General features: G+C 53.2%; 1 protein-coding gene across 2 annotated transcripts; it reads left to right on the plus strand.

Moving 5' to 3' along the window:
- Positions 1-7,039: 7,039 nt before the first annotated feature.
- Positions 7,040-15,950, plus strand: MYPOP (Myb related transcription factor, partner of profilin). 2 transcript variants are annotated; one of them, XM_060085399.1, is made up of 3 exons: positions 7,040-7,107; positions 7,872-8,422; positions 13,510-15,950. In XM_060085399.1, the coding sequence occupies exons 2-3, from the start codon at positions 7,924-7,926 to the stop codon at positions 14,199-14,201; spliced, it is 1,191 nt and encodes a 396-aa protein (XP_059941382.1). In that variant the 5' UTR covers positions 7,040-7,107; positions 7,872-7,923; the 3' UTR covers positions 14,202-15,950. The 2 variants fall into 2 exon arrangements, with proteins under 2 accessions (XP_059941382.1, XP_059941381.1); XM_060085398.1 differs by having other exon boundaries at positions 7,046-7,107; positions 7,715-8,422.
- Positions 15,951-16,798: the final 848 nt, after the last annotated feature.

A 16,798-nucleotide genomic window follows, 5' to 3' on the forward strand; every position in this document is an offset into this window, starting at 1 on the left:
GGTCTCAGCAGCCCATCCATCAGGAGCTGGGGGAAGGACGGGGCACGCCTGAGGGGCACCATGTCTTCGCAGGCTTATCTGGGGCTGGAGAGCCTTGAGGTGAGTCGATACCCTTGAACTCTCCCTGGTTGTTCACTCCGTTTCACGGCACTGGTGCCCGCCACGGCAAATCACCGATGGCTCCTTTCCCCAGCGAGAGGGCGTCTCTCCGCCATCTCCCAACTGCCCCAAATCACCATAGTTTGTAAAGTTCCTTTTTTTTTTCCTCCTCCAACAGTTAAGTCAACGAAGCTGCCCCAGGAAAGGGGTGTGCATGCCCAGATGGGAATGGCAACCGCCTAGATTTTATTTTAGGGGCAAAGAGAAGCCCCAGTCAGATTTTAAGTTGTTCGGTTTTTGGCTCAGGGCTGGGCCCGGGTGTTGAGCTCTAGTAAATAAAAAGCTTTTCTGGTTGTCTTTGAAATCGCTACGTCTGTTTCCTGCGAGGCTGGGGGAGGGAGCGTGGGGGTATCCGAATTTGGCCTAAAACATGGGAAGCAGGAGGCAGAGCAGGAAGGAGACCTGGGTCCCTCCCACGAATGTGACCCCCTTACATCCTCTGACACAGGACACCTATGGACTGGTCCCCAAGTCCCAGCCTCCACCTTGACCCCAGATTCCCTTTCCCTGTCCTTCCCAGGGCTCTGTCCAGGGTCCCCTCCCAGCCTGCTAGACCAGGTCTTCCAGGACCGACTTTATGGTTGTCCTTAAACTTTAGGCGCCCAGGGGCTTTCCTGGTGGCGCAGTGGTTGGGAGTCCGCCTGCCGATGCAGGGGACGCGGGTTCGTGCCCCGGTCCGGGAAGATCCCACATGCCGCGGAGCGGCTGGCCCCGTGAGCCATGGCCGCTGAGCCTGCGCGACCGGAGCCTGTGCTCCACAACGGGAGAGGCCACAACAGTGAGAGGCCCACATACCGTGAAAACAAAAAAAACAAAAAACTTTAGGCTCCCAAACTCCATTGGAGAGGTGACAAAAAGTATGGTCCCCACCTCGGGGAAACGCACATATGCACAGAATATTGCATATAAAATCAGGGCTTCTTTTATTCCATTGTTCCACACCTATTTACTGAGCTCCTACTTTGTGCCAGGCACTGTTCTGGGTTTTGGCAGGTACAGCGATGAGCAAAGCAGACAAGACTCCTGCCCTCGTGGAGCTGACATTCTAGTGGGGATGGGGGTGCGGTGACCATCAAGCGATAAATATATAATATGTCAGGTGGGTGATAAGTGCTGTGGAGGAAAAGGAGTCAGAGTAAAGGGATGGAGAGTGAAGGAGAGGCTGTTTTACGTGGGGGTGTGGTCAGGGGAGGTCTTTCTGTGGAGGTGACACTTGAGCAGAGTCCAAATAAATTGAGGAAACCAGGAGAAGGGCATTCCAGGCAGAGATGACAGTGAGTTCAAAGGCCCCAAGGTGGGATAGAAGCTGGTGTGTTTGCAGAACAAGCAGGAAGCCGGCTGAGTAAGAGATAAGATCAGAGAGGCCAAAGGGTAGGCAGAGAGTTCAGAATCTTGCAGACCTTGGTGAGAATTTGACCTTCATTGTGCATTTTCAGACTCTGAAATCTGTGAGAGTGAGAGGGCTCCACTCTCATATACAGTAGTCACAGAGAAAAAAACAGAGACTCCCATTAAGGACCTCTGCTCACAGGTCCTTTTCCAAAAACACAGCTCTGCCCTTAACAGAGATCCCCAAGGCCCCCAAACAATAGCCAAAAGGGACGCCCTAAGCCCGGAGCTGTGGTGTGCGCATGTGGCAGGTTGAGCCCTGGAGAAAGTGGGGGCTGCACCGGGCAGGAAGCTGATGGCCTCTCACATGTGATGATGGAGGAGAGCTTAATAGTTTAATAAAGGGACGGACTCTGGTAAAGCGTATGCAGCCGTTATGGAAAGCAACAAAGGTGGTATACTCAGGACTGGGGTGGGAGGGAGAATTACGACAGGTGACGGGGTGCATTTTACACTAGAGAAGTGAGGGGGAAGATGCTGAGGTCAGTCTGGGATAGGGGATATGAAGTGCCTAGGGACATCCAAGGTGAAAGCGTCCAGGAGGCTGCCGGACACCTGATCTGGGGCTCCGAGGAGAAGACAGAGAATTAGTGATCAAGTTTTGTTTTTGTTTTTTTATTATTATTATTATTATTATTATTATTATTTTTTTTTTTTTTTTTGGCTGTGTTGGGTCTTCGTTTCTGTGCGAGGGCTTTCTCTAGTTGCGGCAAGTGGGGGCCACTCTTCATCGCGGTGCGCGGGCCTCTCACTGTCGCGGCCTCTCTTGTTGCGGAGCACAGGCTCCAGACGCACAGGCTCAGTAGTTGTGGCTCACGGGCCTAGTTGCTCTGCGGCATGTGGGATCCCTCCAGACCAGGGCTCAAACCCGTGTCCCCTGCATTAGCAGGCAGACTCTCAACCACTGTGCCACCAGGGAAGCCCCTGTTCTTGTTTTTTAAGGAATTAATTTTTTAGTGAATTTTCATTTATTTAGCAGATAATTAAGTGGCAGCATAGCTCTGACAAGAGCTGAGGACACTAAAGGAGCTGCGGTAATAATGTACCCTGACCTTGATCTCCTCCAGCACCTGCAGAGCTCCACACACCTCTGCCGATGGCTCCCTACTTGCAGGCTCCTGCCGAGCTCCAGGCCAGATTTAGACCCAACTCCCCCCTCAGCCCAGACTCTCATGGAGCCACAGCATCGTGGATGCCTCCCCTGGATGTCCAGTGTATTCATTTCCAAGGGCCACCATAACAAACGACCATAAACTGGGTGGCTTAAACACCAGAAATGCATTCTCTCACTGTTCTGGAGGCTAGAAATCTGAAATCAAGCTGTTGGCAGGGCCACACTCTCTCCAAAGGCTCTAGGGGAGGATCCTTGCCTCTTCCAGCTTCTGGTGGCCCCAGGTGGTCCTTGGCTTGTGGCAGCGTCACTCCCATCTCTGCCTCTGTCTTCACAGAGCTGTCCTCTTCCCTCTGTGTGTCTCTCTCCTCTTCTTATAAGGACACCAGTCCTGTCAGCTGAAGGACCTGCCCTACTCCAGTATGACCTCATCTTAAGTAATTACATCTGCAATGACCCTATTTCCAAATAAGGTCACGTTCTGAAGCAGTAGGGGTTAGGACTTCAATCAATATTATTTTGGGGGAGTTGGGGACACAGTTCAAACCATAACACCCATTGAGAACCTTACACTCACCATGTCCTAACTGACCCCATCTCCCCAACTGGGACCTGAGCGGAGAACTGGGTGTCACCTCCCTTTCCCTCCCCAACCTGACTGCACTCTGTCCACTCTGTCACTGCACTCTGTACATTGTTTTTTTTTTTTTTTTTTTTTTGCGGTACGCGGGCCTCTCACTGTTGTGGCCTCTCCCATTGCGGAGCACAGGCTCCGGACACGCAGGCTCAGCGGCCATGGCTCACGGGCCCAGCCGCTCCGCGGCATGTGGGATCTTCCCGGACCGGGGCACGAACCCGCGTCCCCTGCATCGGCAGGCAGACTCTCAACCACTGCGCCACGAGGGAAGCCCTGCACTCTGTACATTTTGCCTCTCAAATGTCTTCCAATTCATTTTCACCCTTCCCACCGCCCCTGCCCTGGTCCAGTCTCTCCTACCCTGTCCTTGGTCCACCCCTGACTTCTCCCTTGACTCTGGCTCATAGTCTTGCCCCCTCCCATCCACCCTCCACACAACAGCAGGGGATCTTTCTAAAGCACACATCACACGCTGCCCATCCTCACTCATTCAAGCTCCTTAACTTGCCCACAAGGCCCAGCATGGGCTGCCTCTGCTTCCTGGACCCTGACCCTTCACGGAGCACATGGTGGGAGATCAGCTAAACCCAGCCCTGGTGGAAGCCAGCTTGCCACCCACTCTGCACCTGCTCCCACTCAGAAAACTATAAACAGAGAAAAACACACAATCAGGGGGACTCGTCACTCTTTTATATCCAATTACCTCAAGTGATTGGTTCTATCCATTCATTCACTGTTTCATGCTTTCTCTCTCTCTCTCCTATCCTCAGCACCTCCTTCTCACCCTGACCTTGCTTCCGGCTCTACTGAGACAACAGAAGGAACCAGGAGACAACATTCACGTGCTCCTGACATGCTCTGACACTATATCACCACCTGCCTGCCTCCACACCCTCCCCGTTTACTGTGGCTGAACAGCCCATGCCCCTTAGACCACCCCCTACTTGTGCCTTGAGTCCCACCCACTGTGCCCACTCAAGGACATGGCTCCAGCAATTCTCCCCTCTCTCCTCTGCAGCATCAATCTCCCCCCTTCTGGATCATCCCTTTGGACACACAAACATACTGTGACATCTCCCATCTGAAATAAACCTCTGGAGATCACGTGGGGAGATACCACCCCATTTCTGTGCTAGAAAGGATCATCTACACTGGCAATCTCTAAAGCCTCTCCTGAACCCACCCAATCAAGCCCCCACCGCACCACCAAAACTGCCCCTTCCAGGATCACTGATGAATTCCTTATCACTAGCCCCAGTGGTCAGTTCTCAGTCCTCATTGGACTTGACTTCTAGGCAGCGTTTGGCATCATTAACCCTTCCCTCCTCCTGGATTTGCACTTCTCACTTGGCCTCCAGCACAGCAGACAGCGCTGGTTCTCCTCTCACTCTCTGACTGCGCCTCATCAGTCTCCTTGGCTGATCCCAGCCCTCTACATCGGAGTGTCTAGCCTCAATGCCATGGACTTCTTTTTTTTTTTTTTTATGGGGACAATGTTTATTGAATTTGTTACAATACTGCTTCTGTTTTTTCTGTTGTTTCTTTTTTTTGTTTGTTTGTTTTTGCTGCTTTGGGTCTTCGTTGCTGCACACGGGCTTTCTCTAGTTGCGGTGGGCGGGGGCTACTCTTCCTTGCAGTGCATGGGCTTCTCATTGCGGTGGCTTCTCTTGTTGCGGAGCACAGGCTCCAGACGCACGGGCTTCAGCAGTTGTGGCTCGCGGGCTCTAGAGCGCAGGCTCAGTAGTTGTGGCGCACAGGCTTAGTTGCTCCGCGGCATGTGGGATCTTCCCGGACTGGGGCTCGAACCCTTGTCCTCTGTATTGGCAGGCGGATTCTTAACCACTGCACCACCAGGGAAATCCACTTCTTTTCTATCTACACTTGCTCCCCTGCCAATCTCTCCCGGTCTTAAACGTCATTATTCACTGACAGTTACTAAATTCCTATCTTAAGACTGAAACCTCTCCCTTGAAGCCCAGACTCAAATATCCAACTGCCTACCTGATCTTTGTACTTGGGCAAACCTGAACTCCTGATCCTCTTACAGCCCTTTGCCCGTCTTTGCTTCTGGCAGCTCCATTCTTCTGTTACTCAGGCCAAAGTCACTGGAGTCATCTTCAACTCCTCTTTCTCTCACTTCCTCTACCCAATTCCACTTCACCTCACCTCAGCAGCTACCACCCTAGTTGAAGCCACCACCATGACCTCTCACCTGAGCCACTGTGGTCACCTCCTCACTGAGCCCCCGATTCCACTCTCGCTCCCTAAACTCAGTTTCTGCTACTGTTAACACCAGAGTCAGGGACTTCCCTGATGGCGCAGCAGTGAAGAATCCGTCTGCCAACGCAGGGGACATGGGTTTGAGCCCTGGTCCCGGGAAGATCCCACATGCTGCGGAGCAACTAAGCCCGTGTGCCACAACTACTGAGCCTGCGCTCTAGAGCCCGCGCACCTAGAGGCCACGCTCCACAACGAGAAGCCACTGCAGTGAGAAGCTCGTGCACCTCAACAAAGAGTAGCCCCCGCTCACCACAACTAGAGAAAGCCCGCATGCAGCAAAGAAGACCCAACGCAGCCAAAAATGAATAAATAAATTTACTTTACAAAATAATAAAATAAAGTTACACACACACACACCCCATACTCCCCAACCCTTTTGCCTACTTCCATTTATTTCACGGTACTTATCACCTTTTCACTTATATATCTTATTAATTTTGCTAAATGTCTCACTCTCCCAACTACAGAGTGAGCTCCATGAGGGTACAGATTTTTGTCTTCTATATTCACTGCACCTAGAATTGCGTAGGCGCTCAATAAATATTTGTTTGAATGATGAATGAAGCACTGTTTGTGGAATGACCTTCAGAACTCCAGCAGGAGGCTAAGCTACAAATTTCTCAGTGTAGACTTAACTCCATCATCCTACCTTCCAGCTAGTACCCGTGTTCTAGATTCACTCCTGCCTCCATGCATTTGCTTAAAGTCATGCCTGTGCTAGGATCACCCCTTACCAGCCAAGAAGCTCTCCCTCTGATCTCCCTCCCCGCGTGCCGGCCGTGACGTGTGTGGACACGGGTCCCGCCAGGTAGGGTTGGAAGGTAGATGAGTTGCTATGGTTACTGCACCCGCCTGGGGCGTAATATCCCCAGGGTGCCTCGCCCCTACGGGTAATGGTTAGCAGACCCCGAGCAGCCCCGCGCAGGGACGGGTATAAGGGGCTGCAAACCCAGTTTTGTTCCCACCCCACCCACGCAGTTGTCATGGAAACGAACCGCTTCCCTCCAGCACCGTCTCCCTCCCTTTCCTCTAAGAGAGACACAGGCATAGTTAGAGGGATGGGTGGGCTGGAAAACGGTCCGAAAGGCTAGGAAGCCATTCGGTCCCATCATTCTCCAAGGTCTCTCCCTCATCCTCCAAGGATTGCTACGCCTGCGCAGAGACGGAGTCCGAGTACCAAAGCTAGCGGGGAGAGAAAGGCGCGCATGCGTGCGAGGGTTTTGAGCGTGCGTTCTTGGGGCGTTAGGGAGCAGGGGAAAGAGCGCTGCGCTAACCTTGCGCCTGCGCAACTGCGGCCCGCTTACGGAGGCCGGTAGAGGGCAATTCTGCGCTTGCGCTCTGGCGGGAGGAGTGAAACCCTAGAGGTTCGGGCGTTGGGGGATCGTCTGGCGCTAGGTGCGCCTGCGCTTTGGCTCGCGGGGCGGCCGGGGGCGGGGCCCAGAAGGGGAGGGAGAAAGCCGGCAGGGGGAGGGAAGAGGCCGCAGAAGCCCGAGTCTTGACCGACGGGCAGGCGGGGGCTGCGGCGGCGCCGGTGAGTGACCCGCGGCCCAACTCGGTCCCCACCCTCCGCGACCCTCACTCTTCCCGGAGTCTCCCGTAGCCCCCGTTGGCCCCTCCTAATCCCGGACCCTCATAACCCTCAGGGCTCCCCTTGATTCGTGGCAATCCCCAAAGCCCCCACAATCCCCGCAGACCCTAATGCCTAGTATTTTATTCTCCCAGTTTCTCCACTGTCCTAGGAGCCCCAAATTCACCATTATTTCTGGACTGCGCCTCTAAGGACCACTTCTCTTATTGGTCTTACAGACGTCCCATTGCCCCGGAACCCCCAGAGCGCCCCTCTGCTCCAGATCCCCCCCTTCCTGCTGTATCTCCTCTTCAACATCTCCTTATCCCCATCACCCTCGTGCTTCTTTGACCCCCGAGATACCCCCATTCTCCTTCCATTTCCCATCCTCCTATGCCCCCAATTCTCCTCTAACTCCCGCAGACACCCGCTCTTCCGCTTCTCCTCATTTCCCTCCACTCCTCCATACCCATACCCATACCCATACCCAGTTAACATCAACTCCATGGCCTGGCACTTTGCGCCGCGCCAGGCACAAGATGAGCGCTCAGCCGGTGTCATCTATTATTAGGCACTCTGACGGACCCCCGCTGCCCGTCGCCTCCGTCCGCCCTTCGCCCCCACCCCTATCCCCGGGGACATAGGAGACGGTATCGAGGCGGCCGGGGTGGGGCGGGCGGCGCGGGTCCGCTGAACCCCTGCCAGCGCCGTGCGCCCTGTACCCGCAGCGCCGGCGCCCCCCATGCGCCAGGCGGCCGGACGGCGGCGTCGGGGGGCGCCATGGCCTCGGCGGCGGCGGGCGAAGCGGAAGAGACCACCCGGCTGCGCAAGCCGCGCTTCTCGTTCGAAGAGAACCAGATCCTGATCCGTGAGGTGCGCGCCCACTACCCGCAGCTCTACGGCGCTCAGAGCCGTCGGGTGAGCGTGGCCGAGCGGCGGCGTGTGTGGGACGGCATCGCCGCCAAGATCAACGGCATCACCAGCTGGAAGCGCACTGGCCAGGAGGTGCAGAAGCGCTGGAACGACTTCAAGCGCCGCACCAAGGAGAAGCTGGCGCGCGTGCCGCACTCCACACAGGGCACCGGGCCTGCCGCCGAGGACGCCTTCTCCGCCGAGGAGGAGACCATTTTTGCCATCCTGGGGCCGGGTGTGGCGGGGCCAGGAGGTGGTGCAGGGGCAGAGCAGCCCTCCGCGGCCGCCTCTTCACAGCCACCGGCCCCAAGCGCCTGCGCCCAACGCTGTGTGTTGTCTGAGGACCGCAAGGAGGACCGACGGGCAGGTGAGTTCCTTCAGCATCACCTTAGCAAAAGCAAACAGAAATTTTACTTTGTGCCTGGCGCTGTTCCAAGCCCTTTATATGGTTCATCAGATCCTCACTATAGCTGTGGGAAGGGGGGGGGTGCTGTTGTAATCCCCATTTTACACCTGTGGAGACTGAGGCTCAGAAAAGTGTAGTAATGATCAGAGTCGGGAATGGAACCCAGACCTAGGAGGCTTGGCTCCAGAGTCCACACATGGGATCATCAGCTCACCCATGATTTCATTAAACTGTAGTGTAGAGGGAGTGACTCTGAAGGCAGATAGTCTGGGCTCCAGTTACAACTTTGCCACTCAGCTGTGTCATTTGGGATAAACTACTGCACATCAGTTTCTGCTCTGTAAAATAGGGATAAAAAATTGTCCCCACCTCAAAGGGTTGCTGGGAAGATTAAATGAGTTAATATGTGTAATTAGCTTGGTATATTACCTCCTTGCTAGCTATTGATATAATTACCAGTGCTGTGAAGCACGAACTGTTTCACCATTTTATAAATCAAAGACTCAGGGAGGTTTGGAAATTTTCCCAAGGTCATGCCCTGAGTAGAGGAGGTGGGGAGGGTGGAGTACAAAACTTCCCACTCAGCCTTGACTCTGAATGATTATTTCTTCTACAGCTATTCCCCAGGCAACTGCCTGGAGCTGGACAGTGTTGGGGACAGAGATGTGACTGAGACATCCTCAGGCCTGCCCTTCTGGGGCTCATAGTCCACTGGGGGAGACAGACCCATGCATAGACAGTGATGACTCAAAGCAGGCAGGGCTGGACCGTGAGAGTCCCTAGGGAACATCTGATCCAGACTGGGAAGTCAAGGAGGGCTTCCTGGAGGAGGAACCATCAGAGCCGAGATGCAAAGAGTGAGGATGAAGAAGAGATGGGAAAGTGTTCCTGGAGAACGGCATGTACAGTGGCTTGGAGACCAGAAAGCTTGGCCAGTTTAGGAAACTGAGAGATGCTGCCCAGTTAGGGGAGGGGAGGAAGGGAGAGTGGAAAGATTAAAGAAAGGACATGTTTTGAGATGAGATCAGAGAGGTCAGCAAAGGCCAAACCTTGCAGGGCCTTTAGGCTGAGATAAGGAGTTCAATTTTATCCTAAGTACTATGGGGAGCCATACAAGGGTTTAGAGAAAGAGGGGGCACATGATCCAACAAGGCAGCTCAGGATCATGTAATTTCTGAGAGGTTCATTTACCCACCCAAGGTCACACAGCAAGTAGTAAGTAGAATGGTTGGAACTTGAATATAAGTTGTGTCCAACCCACTGTCCAAGCACTTAACCACTGGCTAGATGGCCTGATATATACCATATATATACATACATATATATGTAAATATGTAAGTAGTTTACATATATATAAACAATTAATATTGACTACGAGTTAATGGGTGTGCCAGAATTGGATCACACGTGGTTTAAAATGAAGGTCAGGACTTTGGATTTTATCTTGAGGGCATTTGGGAGGCATGAAAGTATCTTAAGCCAGAAAGAGACACAATCACTCGGGACCCTTGTAGTCAATATGAATCAAACCTCAGTGTTTCTACCTGTGAAACGGCCCCATTGAACCAGCGCGGAGATGGCAAACTTACTACTTCAAAAGCTGTACAACCCCTTATTCATTCATTCAACAGATATTTATTGAGCGCCTATTCTGAGGCAGACACCATGGTAGGTGCTGGGAATACTCTGAAGAAAGACAATTTTCCTTCCCTTATGGAGCTGACATTCTAGTTATGGGAGACAGACGACAAACAAGTAATCCCCCAAAGCAGATTATACAAAGAGGTGATAAGAACTAAAAGAAGTAAAACAAAGCATGTTAAGAGGATAGTGAGTGATGGAAAGGGGGCCTCTCTAGAGAGGGGAAATTTGAGCAGAGGACCTGAATAGAGAGACTGAGCCAAGTAGATATCTGGGGGAAGAGTACTGCAGCTGGTGGAAACAGCAGGTGCAAAGGCCCTGAGGCAGGTATGTGCTTAGAGTGATTAGAATCTCACACAGAGATTACCCACTGTGTAAAACTCTTAAAAGAGGAACTGCTCTGATTGAAGGACAGGAACAGGGCCTGGGGCAGCCTGAGGCAACTTTGTTGACACTGGAAGGAGAGATAAGAACCATTTATCTTGTGACCTAATATTTGAATGAAAGAACAGTAACAACCACATTGAGACTTTATTACGTGCCAGGTACTGGCCTATGCCCTGGCCCATGGTAATTCAATTAGTGCCTGTAACGGCCCTCAGGGAGATATTCCTTTACAGGGTTACTTGGTCCTATGTTCACACACATCCATTTACAGGTGGGGAAACCGAGGCCCAAAGGTTGCGAATAACTATGATTTTAACTCTCACAGTGGTCCTTACATGACACCTGTGAGCCCTGTGGGCATGAAGGCTGGGCCCCATTTCTGTTCTTTTTACTCAGTAGACTAGAAAAGTCATATATTTTTCCAAGTGGCTGGAATTCTCATGCCCTTTATGAAGAAGGCTCACCACCCCACTGTCAAGCCCACAGCCCCAGCCCAAGGAATGGTTAAAAGCATAGGCTCCAGAACCTGCCTGGGTTCAAAGTCCTCTTCTCCCATTCACCAGCTCTGTGACACCTCTTTGGGCCTCAAGTCACCTCATCTGTAAAATGGGCTAATACTGATAGCACCTACCCCAAAGACTGGCTCGGAGGACTGGGTGAAATAACATAGGAGAACTTAGTCACTGCGACCAGGGTCGGCCAGGAAAGTGTCCAACCACCGTTAGCTCTGGTTATTGTCTCTCTGCCAGCCTCTCTTACTTGCCCAGGCCGGCTGGCCCAAAGAGTCTGGAGCCCCAGCCTTCGAGCCTGGGGGTGTGGGGGGGTAGTGATGCTGGTAGAGGGAACAACATGTGCACTGAGGCAAGGAAGAAGAATAGAAAGGGGAAAAAGCTGAGGCCTTGTAGCCCTAGAGAGAGGCCTGGACTGTCCCCCGTGGGTGCTGGGGAGCTGCGGGAGGGTTGTTGCCAGGACCTGGGGCCTGGTGCCCGATCAGTACTGACTCCCAGGAAGCCACAGTTCTTTTCTCATTAAAGACAAAATTTTGTGCTGGACATTGTTCTAGGCGCTGGGTAAACAGCAGTGAACAAAACAAAGCCCTGCCTGATGGAGCTGACATGAGGAGGAGACAGACCACAAACACAGAGCGATCCCATGCCAGGTGGAGATAAGTGCTATAAAAGAAATCAGGTAGGGCTAGGAGAGAGAAAAGGACAGAGCTGCTTCAGATGGAGGGTCAAGGAAGGTCTCTCCAAGGAGGCCATGTTTGAGCAGAAGCCCGAGGAGGTGAGGGAGGGAGCCAAGCAGGTGTCTGGGGAAAGATCTTTCCAGGCTGAAGGAACAGAAAGTGCAAAGGCCCTGATGCAGGAGCGGGCCTAAAGTGTATGTGGACCCAGGACTTCCCTGGTGGTCCAGTGGTTAAGCCTCTGTGCTTCCAACGCAGGGGGCTCGGGTTTGATCCCTGATCGGGGAACTAAGATCCCACATGCCCCCCGGCGTGGCCAAAAGTATATATAAAAAAAAAAAAAAGTGTATGAGGACCTGCAGGGAGGCCAGTTTGGCTGGAGTCAAGTGAAGAAAGAGTGAGAGAAGGAGTGGGAGACGAGGTTAGGGAGGCAATGGAGGCACATCGTGGGGACCTTGAAAACTTTTGCTCTTACTGTGGGTGAGATAGTAGCCACAGGAGGCTTTTGAGCAGAGAAGGACATCTCACTTGTATTTTTTTAACACCTTTATTAAGGTAGAATTCTCATACCATACAACCCACCCATTTAAAGCGTACAATTCAGTGGCTTTTAGTATATTCATAGAGCTGTGCAACCATCACTACAATCAATTTTAGAACATTTTCATCACTCCGAAAAGAAACCCTGTACCTCTTAGCCATCAACCCCCCGCCTCGTTCCCGCATCTCTGCCCAGCCCTAGGCAACCACTAATCTACTTTCTGTCTCTGTAAGATTTGCCTATTTTGGACATTTCATGTAAATGGATCATATGACATGTGGTCCTTTGTGAGTAGCTACTTTCCTGTAGCGTAACTGTGGTGTATTTGAGTTGGACCCCTGAGGCTGCTGGTGGAGAATAGACTCTTAAGGGGTGGGGCTGTGGGCTGGGAGCCCAGTGAATAGTCCAGGTTGGGAGATGGTGGTGGTTGGACCACGGTGGGGGCCGTGGAGGAGGACAGATGTTGGCTTAGTTTGAAGGCAGAGCCCACGGTATTTGTACAGGAGTGGTGTCTTGGGAGAGAAGAAGAGTGCGTTTTTGTCCCAAGCAGCTAGAAGGATGGAGCTGCCATTATCGGAGATGGGGTGGCTGAGGGAGGAGCAGGTTGGGGGAGGGCCAGGAGCTCAGCTCCGGGCAAGGGGGTTGGAGGCATTATAGGATGGGATTATTGGAGGGGATATGCCAAGTACACAGCCAGAGGGAGAGCTTCAGGCTTGGCCTGGAAATCTGGGCGCCTCTGCACGCAGACTCTTCAAGTCTGTGAGCACGAATGAGATCCCAGGTGAGAAGAGGCGGAGGAAGAAGCCCTGCAGGCTTGGGGTTAAACTGGCACAGACCAGAGTTGAGACTGAAATCCTGACTGGAGAGAGCCCCCTACTCCCCGCCTCCAGAAGTTCCCCCCTCTCCTTCTCCAGCCACCCAACCTCTTTTCCAGGCCCTCCTCCCCTGGGGCCTCCCCAGGATCCAGCAGTGCTGCCTGAGGGGGGGCGGGGAGGGGCGGGTCTGGATGGTTCAGAGCCTTCTAGCATGTTGGCTTTTACACTGAATGAGATAAGAACTGCTTGGTTCGGCAGGGGACCTCCAGGACCCTGTTCCATTAAGGCTGGTATCGGCCACCAGATTATTGTTAAATATATTGTCTCTCTCCCCTGGGTCATGGGGCTTCTGCTCCAAGGCATGACCTGACTTAGGTTTGCAAAGGATGCCTTTGGGTCCAGGGTGGGTGGGAGGTGGGAAAGGGAAATCATGACAGCGTTAGGGGTCCCCCACATCTTACCTACATCTCTCTCTCCACAGATACACCAGCCCACAGCAAGGGGGGCTCTAGCAGCCCAGAGCCTTGGGCCAGACCCTCCTGCAATCCTCAGGAAGGGGGCTGCCAGGCACCCAAGGAGCGTGAGTCCCCGCCCCCTCCGGCCCTGCAGACCATCCAGCTGCCCCGCCTGGCCTTGTCTCCACCCCCCACAGCCCCTCCGCTGCCACCACCCCCCGAGCCACCGCAGCAGGTCCAAGTGGCACCCTCGCCCTCCAGCTCCCCCTCCCCTCCACTGCCTCCACCCTCGGCCCCGGACCCCTCCCTGGACTTCCTGCGGGCCCAGCAGGAGACTGCCAACGCCATCCGGGAGCTGGCCGGCACCCTTCGCCAGGGACTGGCCCAACTGAGCGAGGCCCTCAGCGCCTTGCTGCCCCTTCTGCCTGGAAACCCCGCTGACCCACTGCCCCCGCCCCCGCCCCCACCTCCACCGCCCAGGCCTGTCTTGTCCCCGCCGTCCCCCAAGGTGGAGGTCGCCCCAGAGCCTGTGTCCGTGGTGGCTGCTGTCGTGGACGGGGCTGTGGTGGCAGCCAGGGGGGTGATCATTGCCCCTAGGAGCGAGGAGGGAGCCCCCCGGCTGCCCCCCGCCCCACTCCCTCCCCATGACTCGCCGCCACACAAAAGGAGGAAAAGTTTCCCTACACGGAAGAGGCGGGGGCGGTGGAAATCTCCGTGACATCTGCTGTGGGGTTCAGGCTTGTCTGCGCACCTTCTGCCTGCACCTCCTCCCCCCAGCTTAGCCCAGTGGAGGAGGGCAATGCACTTTCCCCATCCCAGCTGCACCCCCGCTCCCTGCTGCGGGGCACGAGCACCCCACTCCCTGTACTAGTTAGTGCCTGATTCTGGGGGGCCTCCTTGATGGGCCCCCCAGCCCTTTTCAGTACAGCGCTGTCTGCCTGGCTGCTTTCCTTAACCCTGACTTCTAAGCCATGGATTTTATGTTATTTATTATTGCCCTTTGTGGGCTGTGGAGGGAACTTGCACATCCCCCCTCCCCTAACAAAACTCCTGGCCTTGACTTGAAGACAACTGACCCACTTCCCCTACCCGGACTTTGGAGGGGGTGGGAGCTTCAAGACAAGTCAGAATATGGATGAAGAGGCTATTGCAGTCTGTACACTAGGGGCGGGTGGAGTTCTCACTGGTGTAGGTTGAGCCTTCTGCCTCCCGTTGCAGTCTCTGACCTCCAGAGCTCAACCCCCTCCGTGCTCCCCAGTGGTGACAAGATATCAATAAACTTATTTTTAATATAATTACTTGGGGCTCTGTCTGAGACAGGCCTGAAGTTCGAACACCTACACCTGCCTCATCCCTCCATGGGCAGGTGACACCCCCTTGAAGTTTTAGAGGCTGGTGGTTTTCCAGACTTCTTTTTTTTTTTCTTAAAGCCATCAAGTCCTGTGTTCAAATTTTATTCCTACTTTTTCATCCTTCAGATACTACCCTAAATGTCATCTCTGGGAGGACATCCTGGATTCCTTCCCACGGGCTAGGGTGGGTCTGCTTCTTAGATTCTCTCTCAGCATCCTGTGGTCACTAAATGAACACATGCCCTTATCTATTTAAAGCCTGCTTCCCGTATAGTTTCATGAAGGGAGGAGCTGGTTCTCTTTTTTACTCCCAAACTGGCTGCAGAGCCTGGTAGCAAACTAGCTAATAGCCATCACCCTGGACTCAGACCTGGCTCAACCCTTGGTGCTGCCCTGGCCAGCTGTGTAACTACGGGCCCCACTGTCCTCATCTGTAATACGGGCATAAAGATTTAGGTGTCTTTGCTGCCTACAACTACATTCTCTTCATCCTTCAGGTCACAGCTCAAATATCACCTCCTCAGGAAAGCCTTTCCTGATCCCCCCTTTCCCCCAGCAGTTGTGAAAGAAAGGCAGTTAAGTAATCATTTGAGTAAATTTAAATTGAATGTCCCTCCATCACCAGGATGAGCCTTGTCAGGGCAAGGCCTGAGCCTATCTTGGTCACTGCTGTGTCCTCAGCATTGCCCAACACAGAAGAAAGGTTGAATCTTTTAAGTAATGGGAGCTTAAAAACAACTTTCATTTATGGTGCTCCTTTTCTGGGCCAGGTGCCATGCTAAGCATTTATTTGCATGTTTGCATTTTAACCTGAAGGTACCCAATGAAAAGCAGATTTTAGGGGGTCTCCATTTTTTCCTGAGAAGTTTAGGGACTTGCCCTAAATTTGTCAGGGGCCAATCCAGTCCACCTGAAGCCAGCCTCTGGCCAGAACTCCTGACTCCAACTAGTGTTTACTAAAGAATGGCCCAAAGACAATTTTAGGCGATATGTGGATGGCCTTTTTAACGGTTCTATGGTTATATGTGAATGTAGTTATATTTTGTAAAAATATACCTAGTACATAAAACCCATAATCATGCACATAATACTGCTTAGGATGAGGCGAAAGTAAATAGTGTTTTATTCGCAGGAGTCAACTTCAAGAAAAATGTTAATAATACAGGTGGTAAACAAAATGGTGAAGCTGAGACTGAAATTTGGGTAACATAAAATCAGACCTGCTATGGTTGCAGCGGGATGAGGGAGAGTGGGGGCAGGCATTCCCTGATTAGTTTGAAAACTACTAATGAATGCAACCCTGGCAGGTCATTCAAATATTTTTGAGCGCTTAACACAGACCCAGGCCTAGAGAGAGGAAGAGGCTGATGTGGGTTAGAAGCTGGAGACCTGTCTCTCCTCCACATGCGCCCTCTCCAAGCCTGCCCTGCAGTGTTCCATCGCCAGGAAGAAAAAAACATGGGGGGTCCCCAAAGCCTGCTTGGGCCTATCAGGTAGTAAGCACCCAAGGTTGGAGAAAGGTGGTCTGGCTCTCGCTCTCCCCAGAAACTATGCTCCCCGAACTGTTGCCATCTCTGGCCTCCTTTCCGCCCCCCAAATTGGTGAGCCCTAGAGGGTGTGAGGGCCCTCTCACCCGGTGCTCGGAAAGATCCCCCAGAAATTGAGGCGGGGGTGGGGGGGTGTACGGACAGCCAGCGGGAATCGGGAAGGCCTCCCCCAACCTCCTAGACAGCGGAAGTGCGTCAGTTTGTTCGCCCCGCAGAGCATTTTGGGAATTGTAGTGAAGTTGGGGTGGGGGGGGCGGAGAAACTGACAGTGTAACCCCTTGGAGACCAGAGCGCGCCCGCAGAGCTGGAACAGAGGGGCGCTCGACCACTCCCTTTAGTAGATAAAGCAACTGAGGCTGAGACCGTCAGTCCTCTCCTTTCTCCGGCTTTTGTTGGCCCCAGTCAGAGGCTTCTAT

The sequence above is a fragment of the Mesoplodon densirostris genome, chromosome 19 (assembly GCF_025265405.1).
Source record: "Mesoplodon densirostris isolate mMesDen1 chromosome 19, mMesDen1 primary haplotype, whole genome shotgun sequence".
Lineage (NCBI taxonomy): Eukaryota > Metazoa > Chordata > Mammalia > Artiodactyla > Ziphiidae > Mesoplodon > Mesoplodon densirostris.

What these genes read in the sequence shown, in the direction of transcription:
- MYPOP (XM_060085399.1), top strand. Translation starts at nt 7,924, where the DNA reads ATGGCCTCGGCGGCGGCGGGCGAAGCGGAAGAGACCACCCGGCTGCGC. An exon ending in CAAGGAGGACCGACGGGCAG is followed by an intron (nt 8,423 to 13,509) that starts GTGAGTTCCTTC and finishes CTCTCTCCACAG; the next exon opens with ATACACCAGCCCACAGCAAG.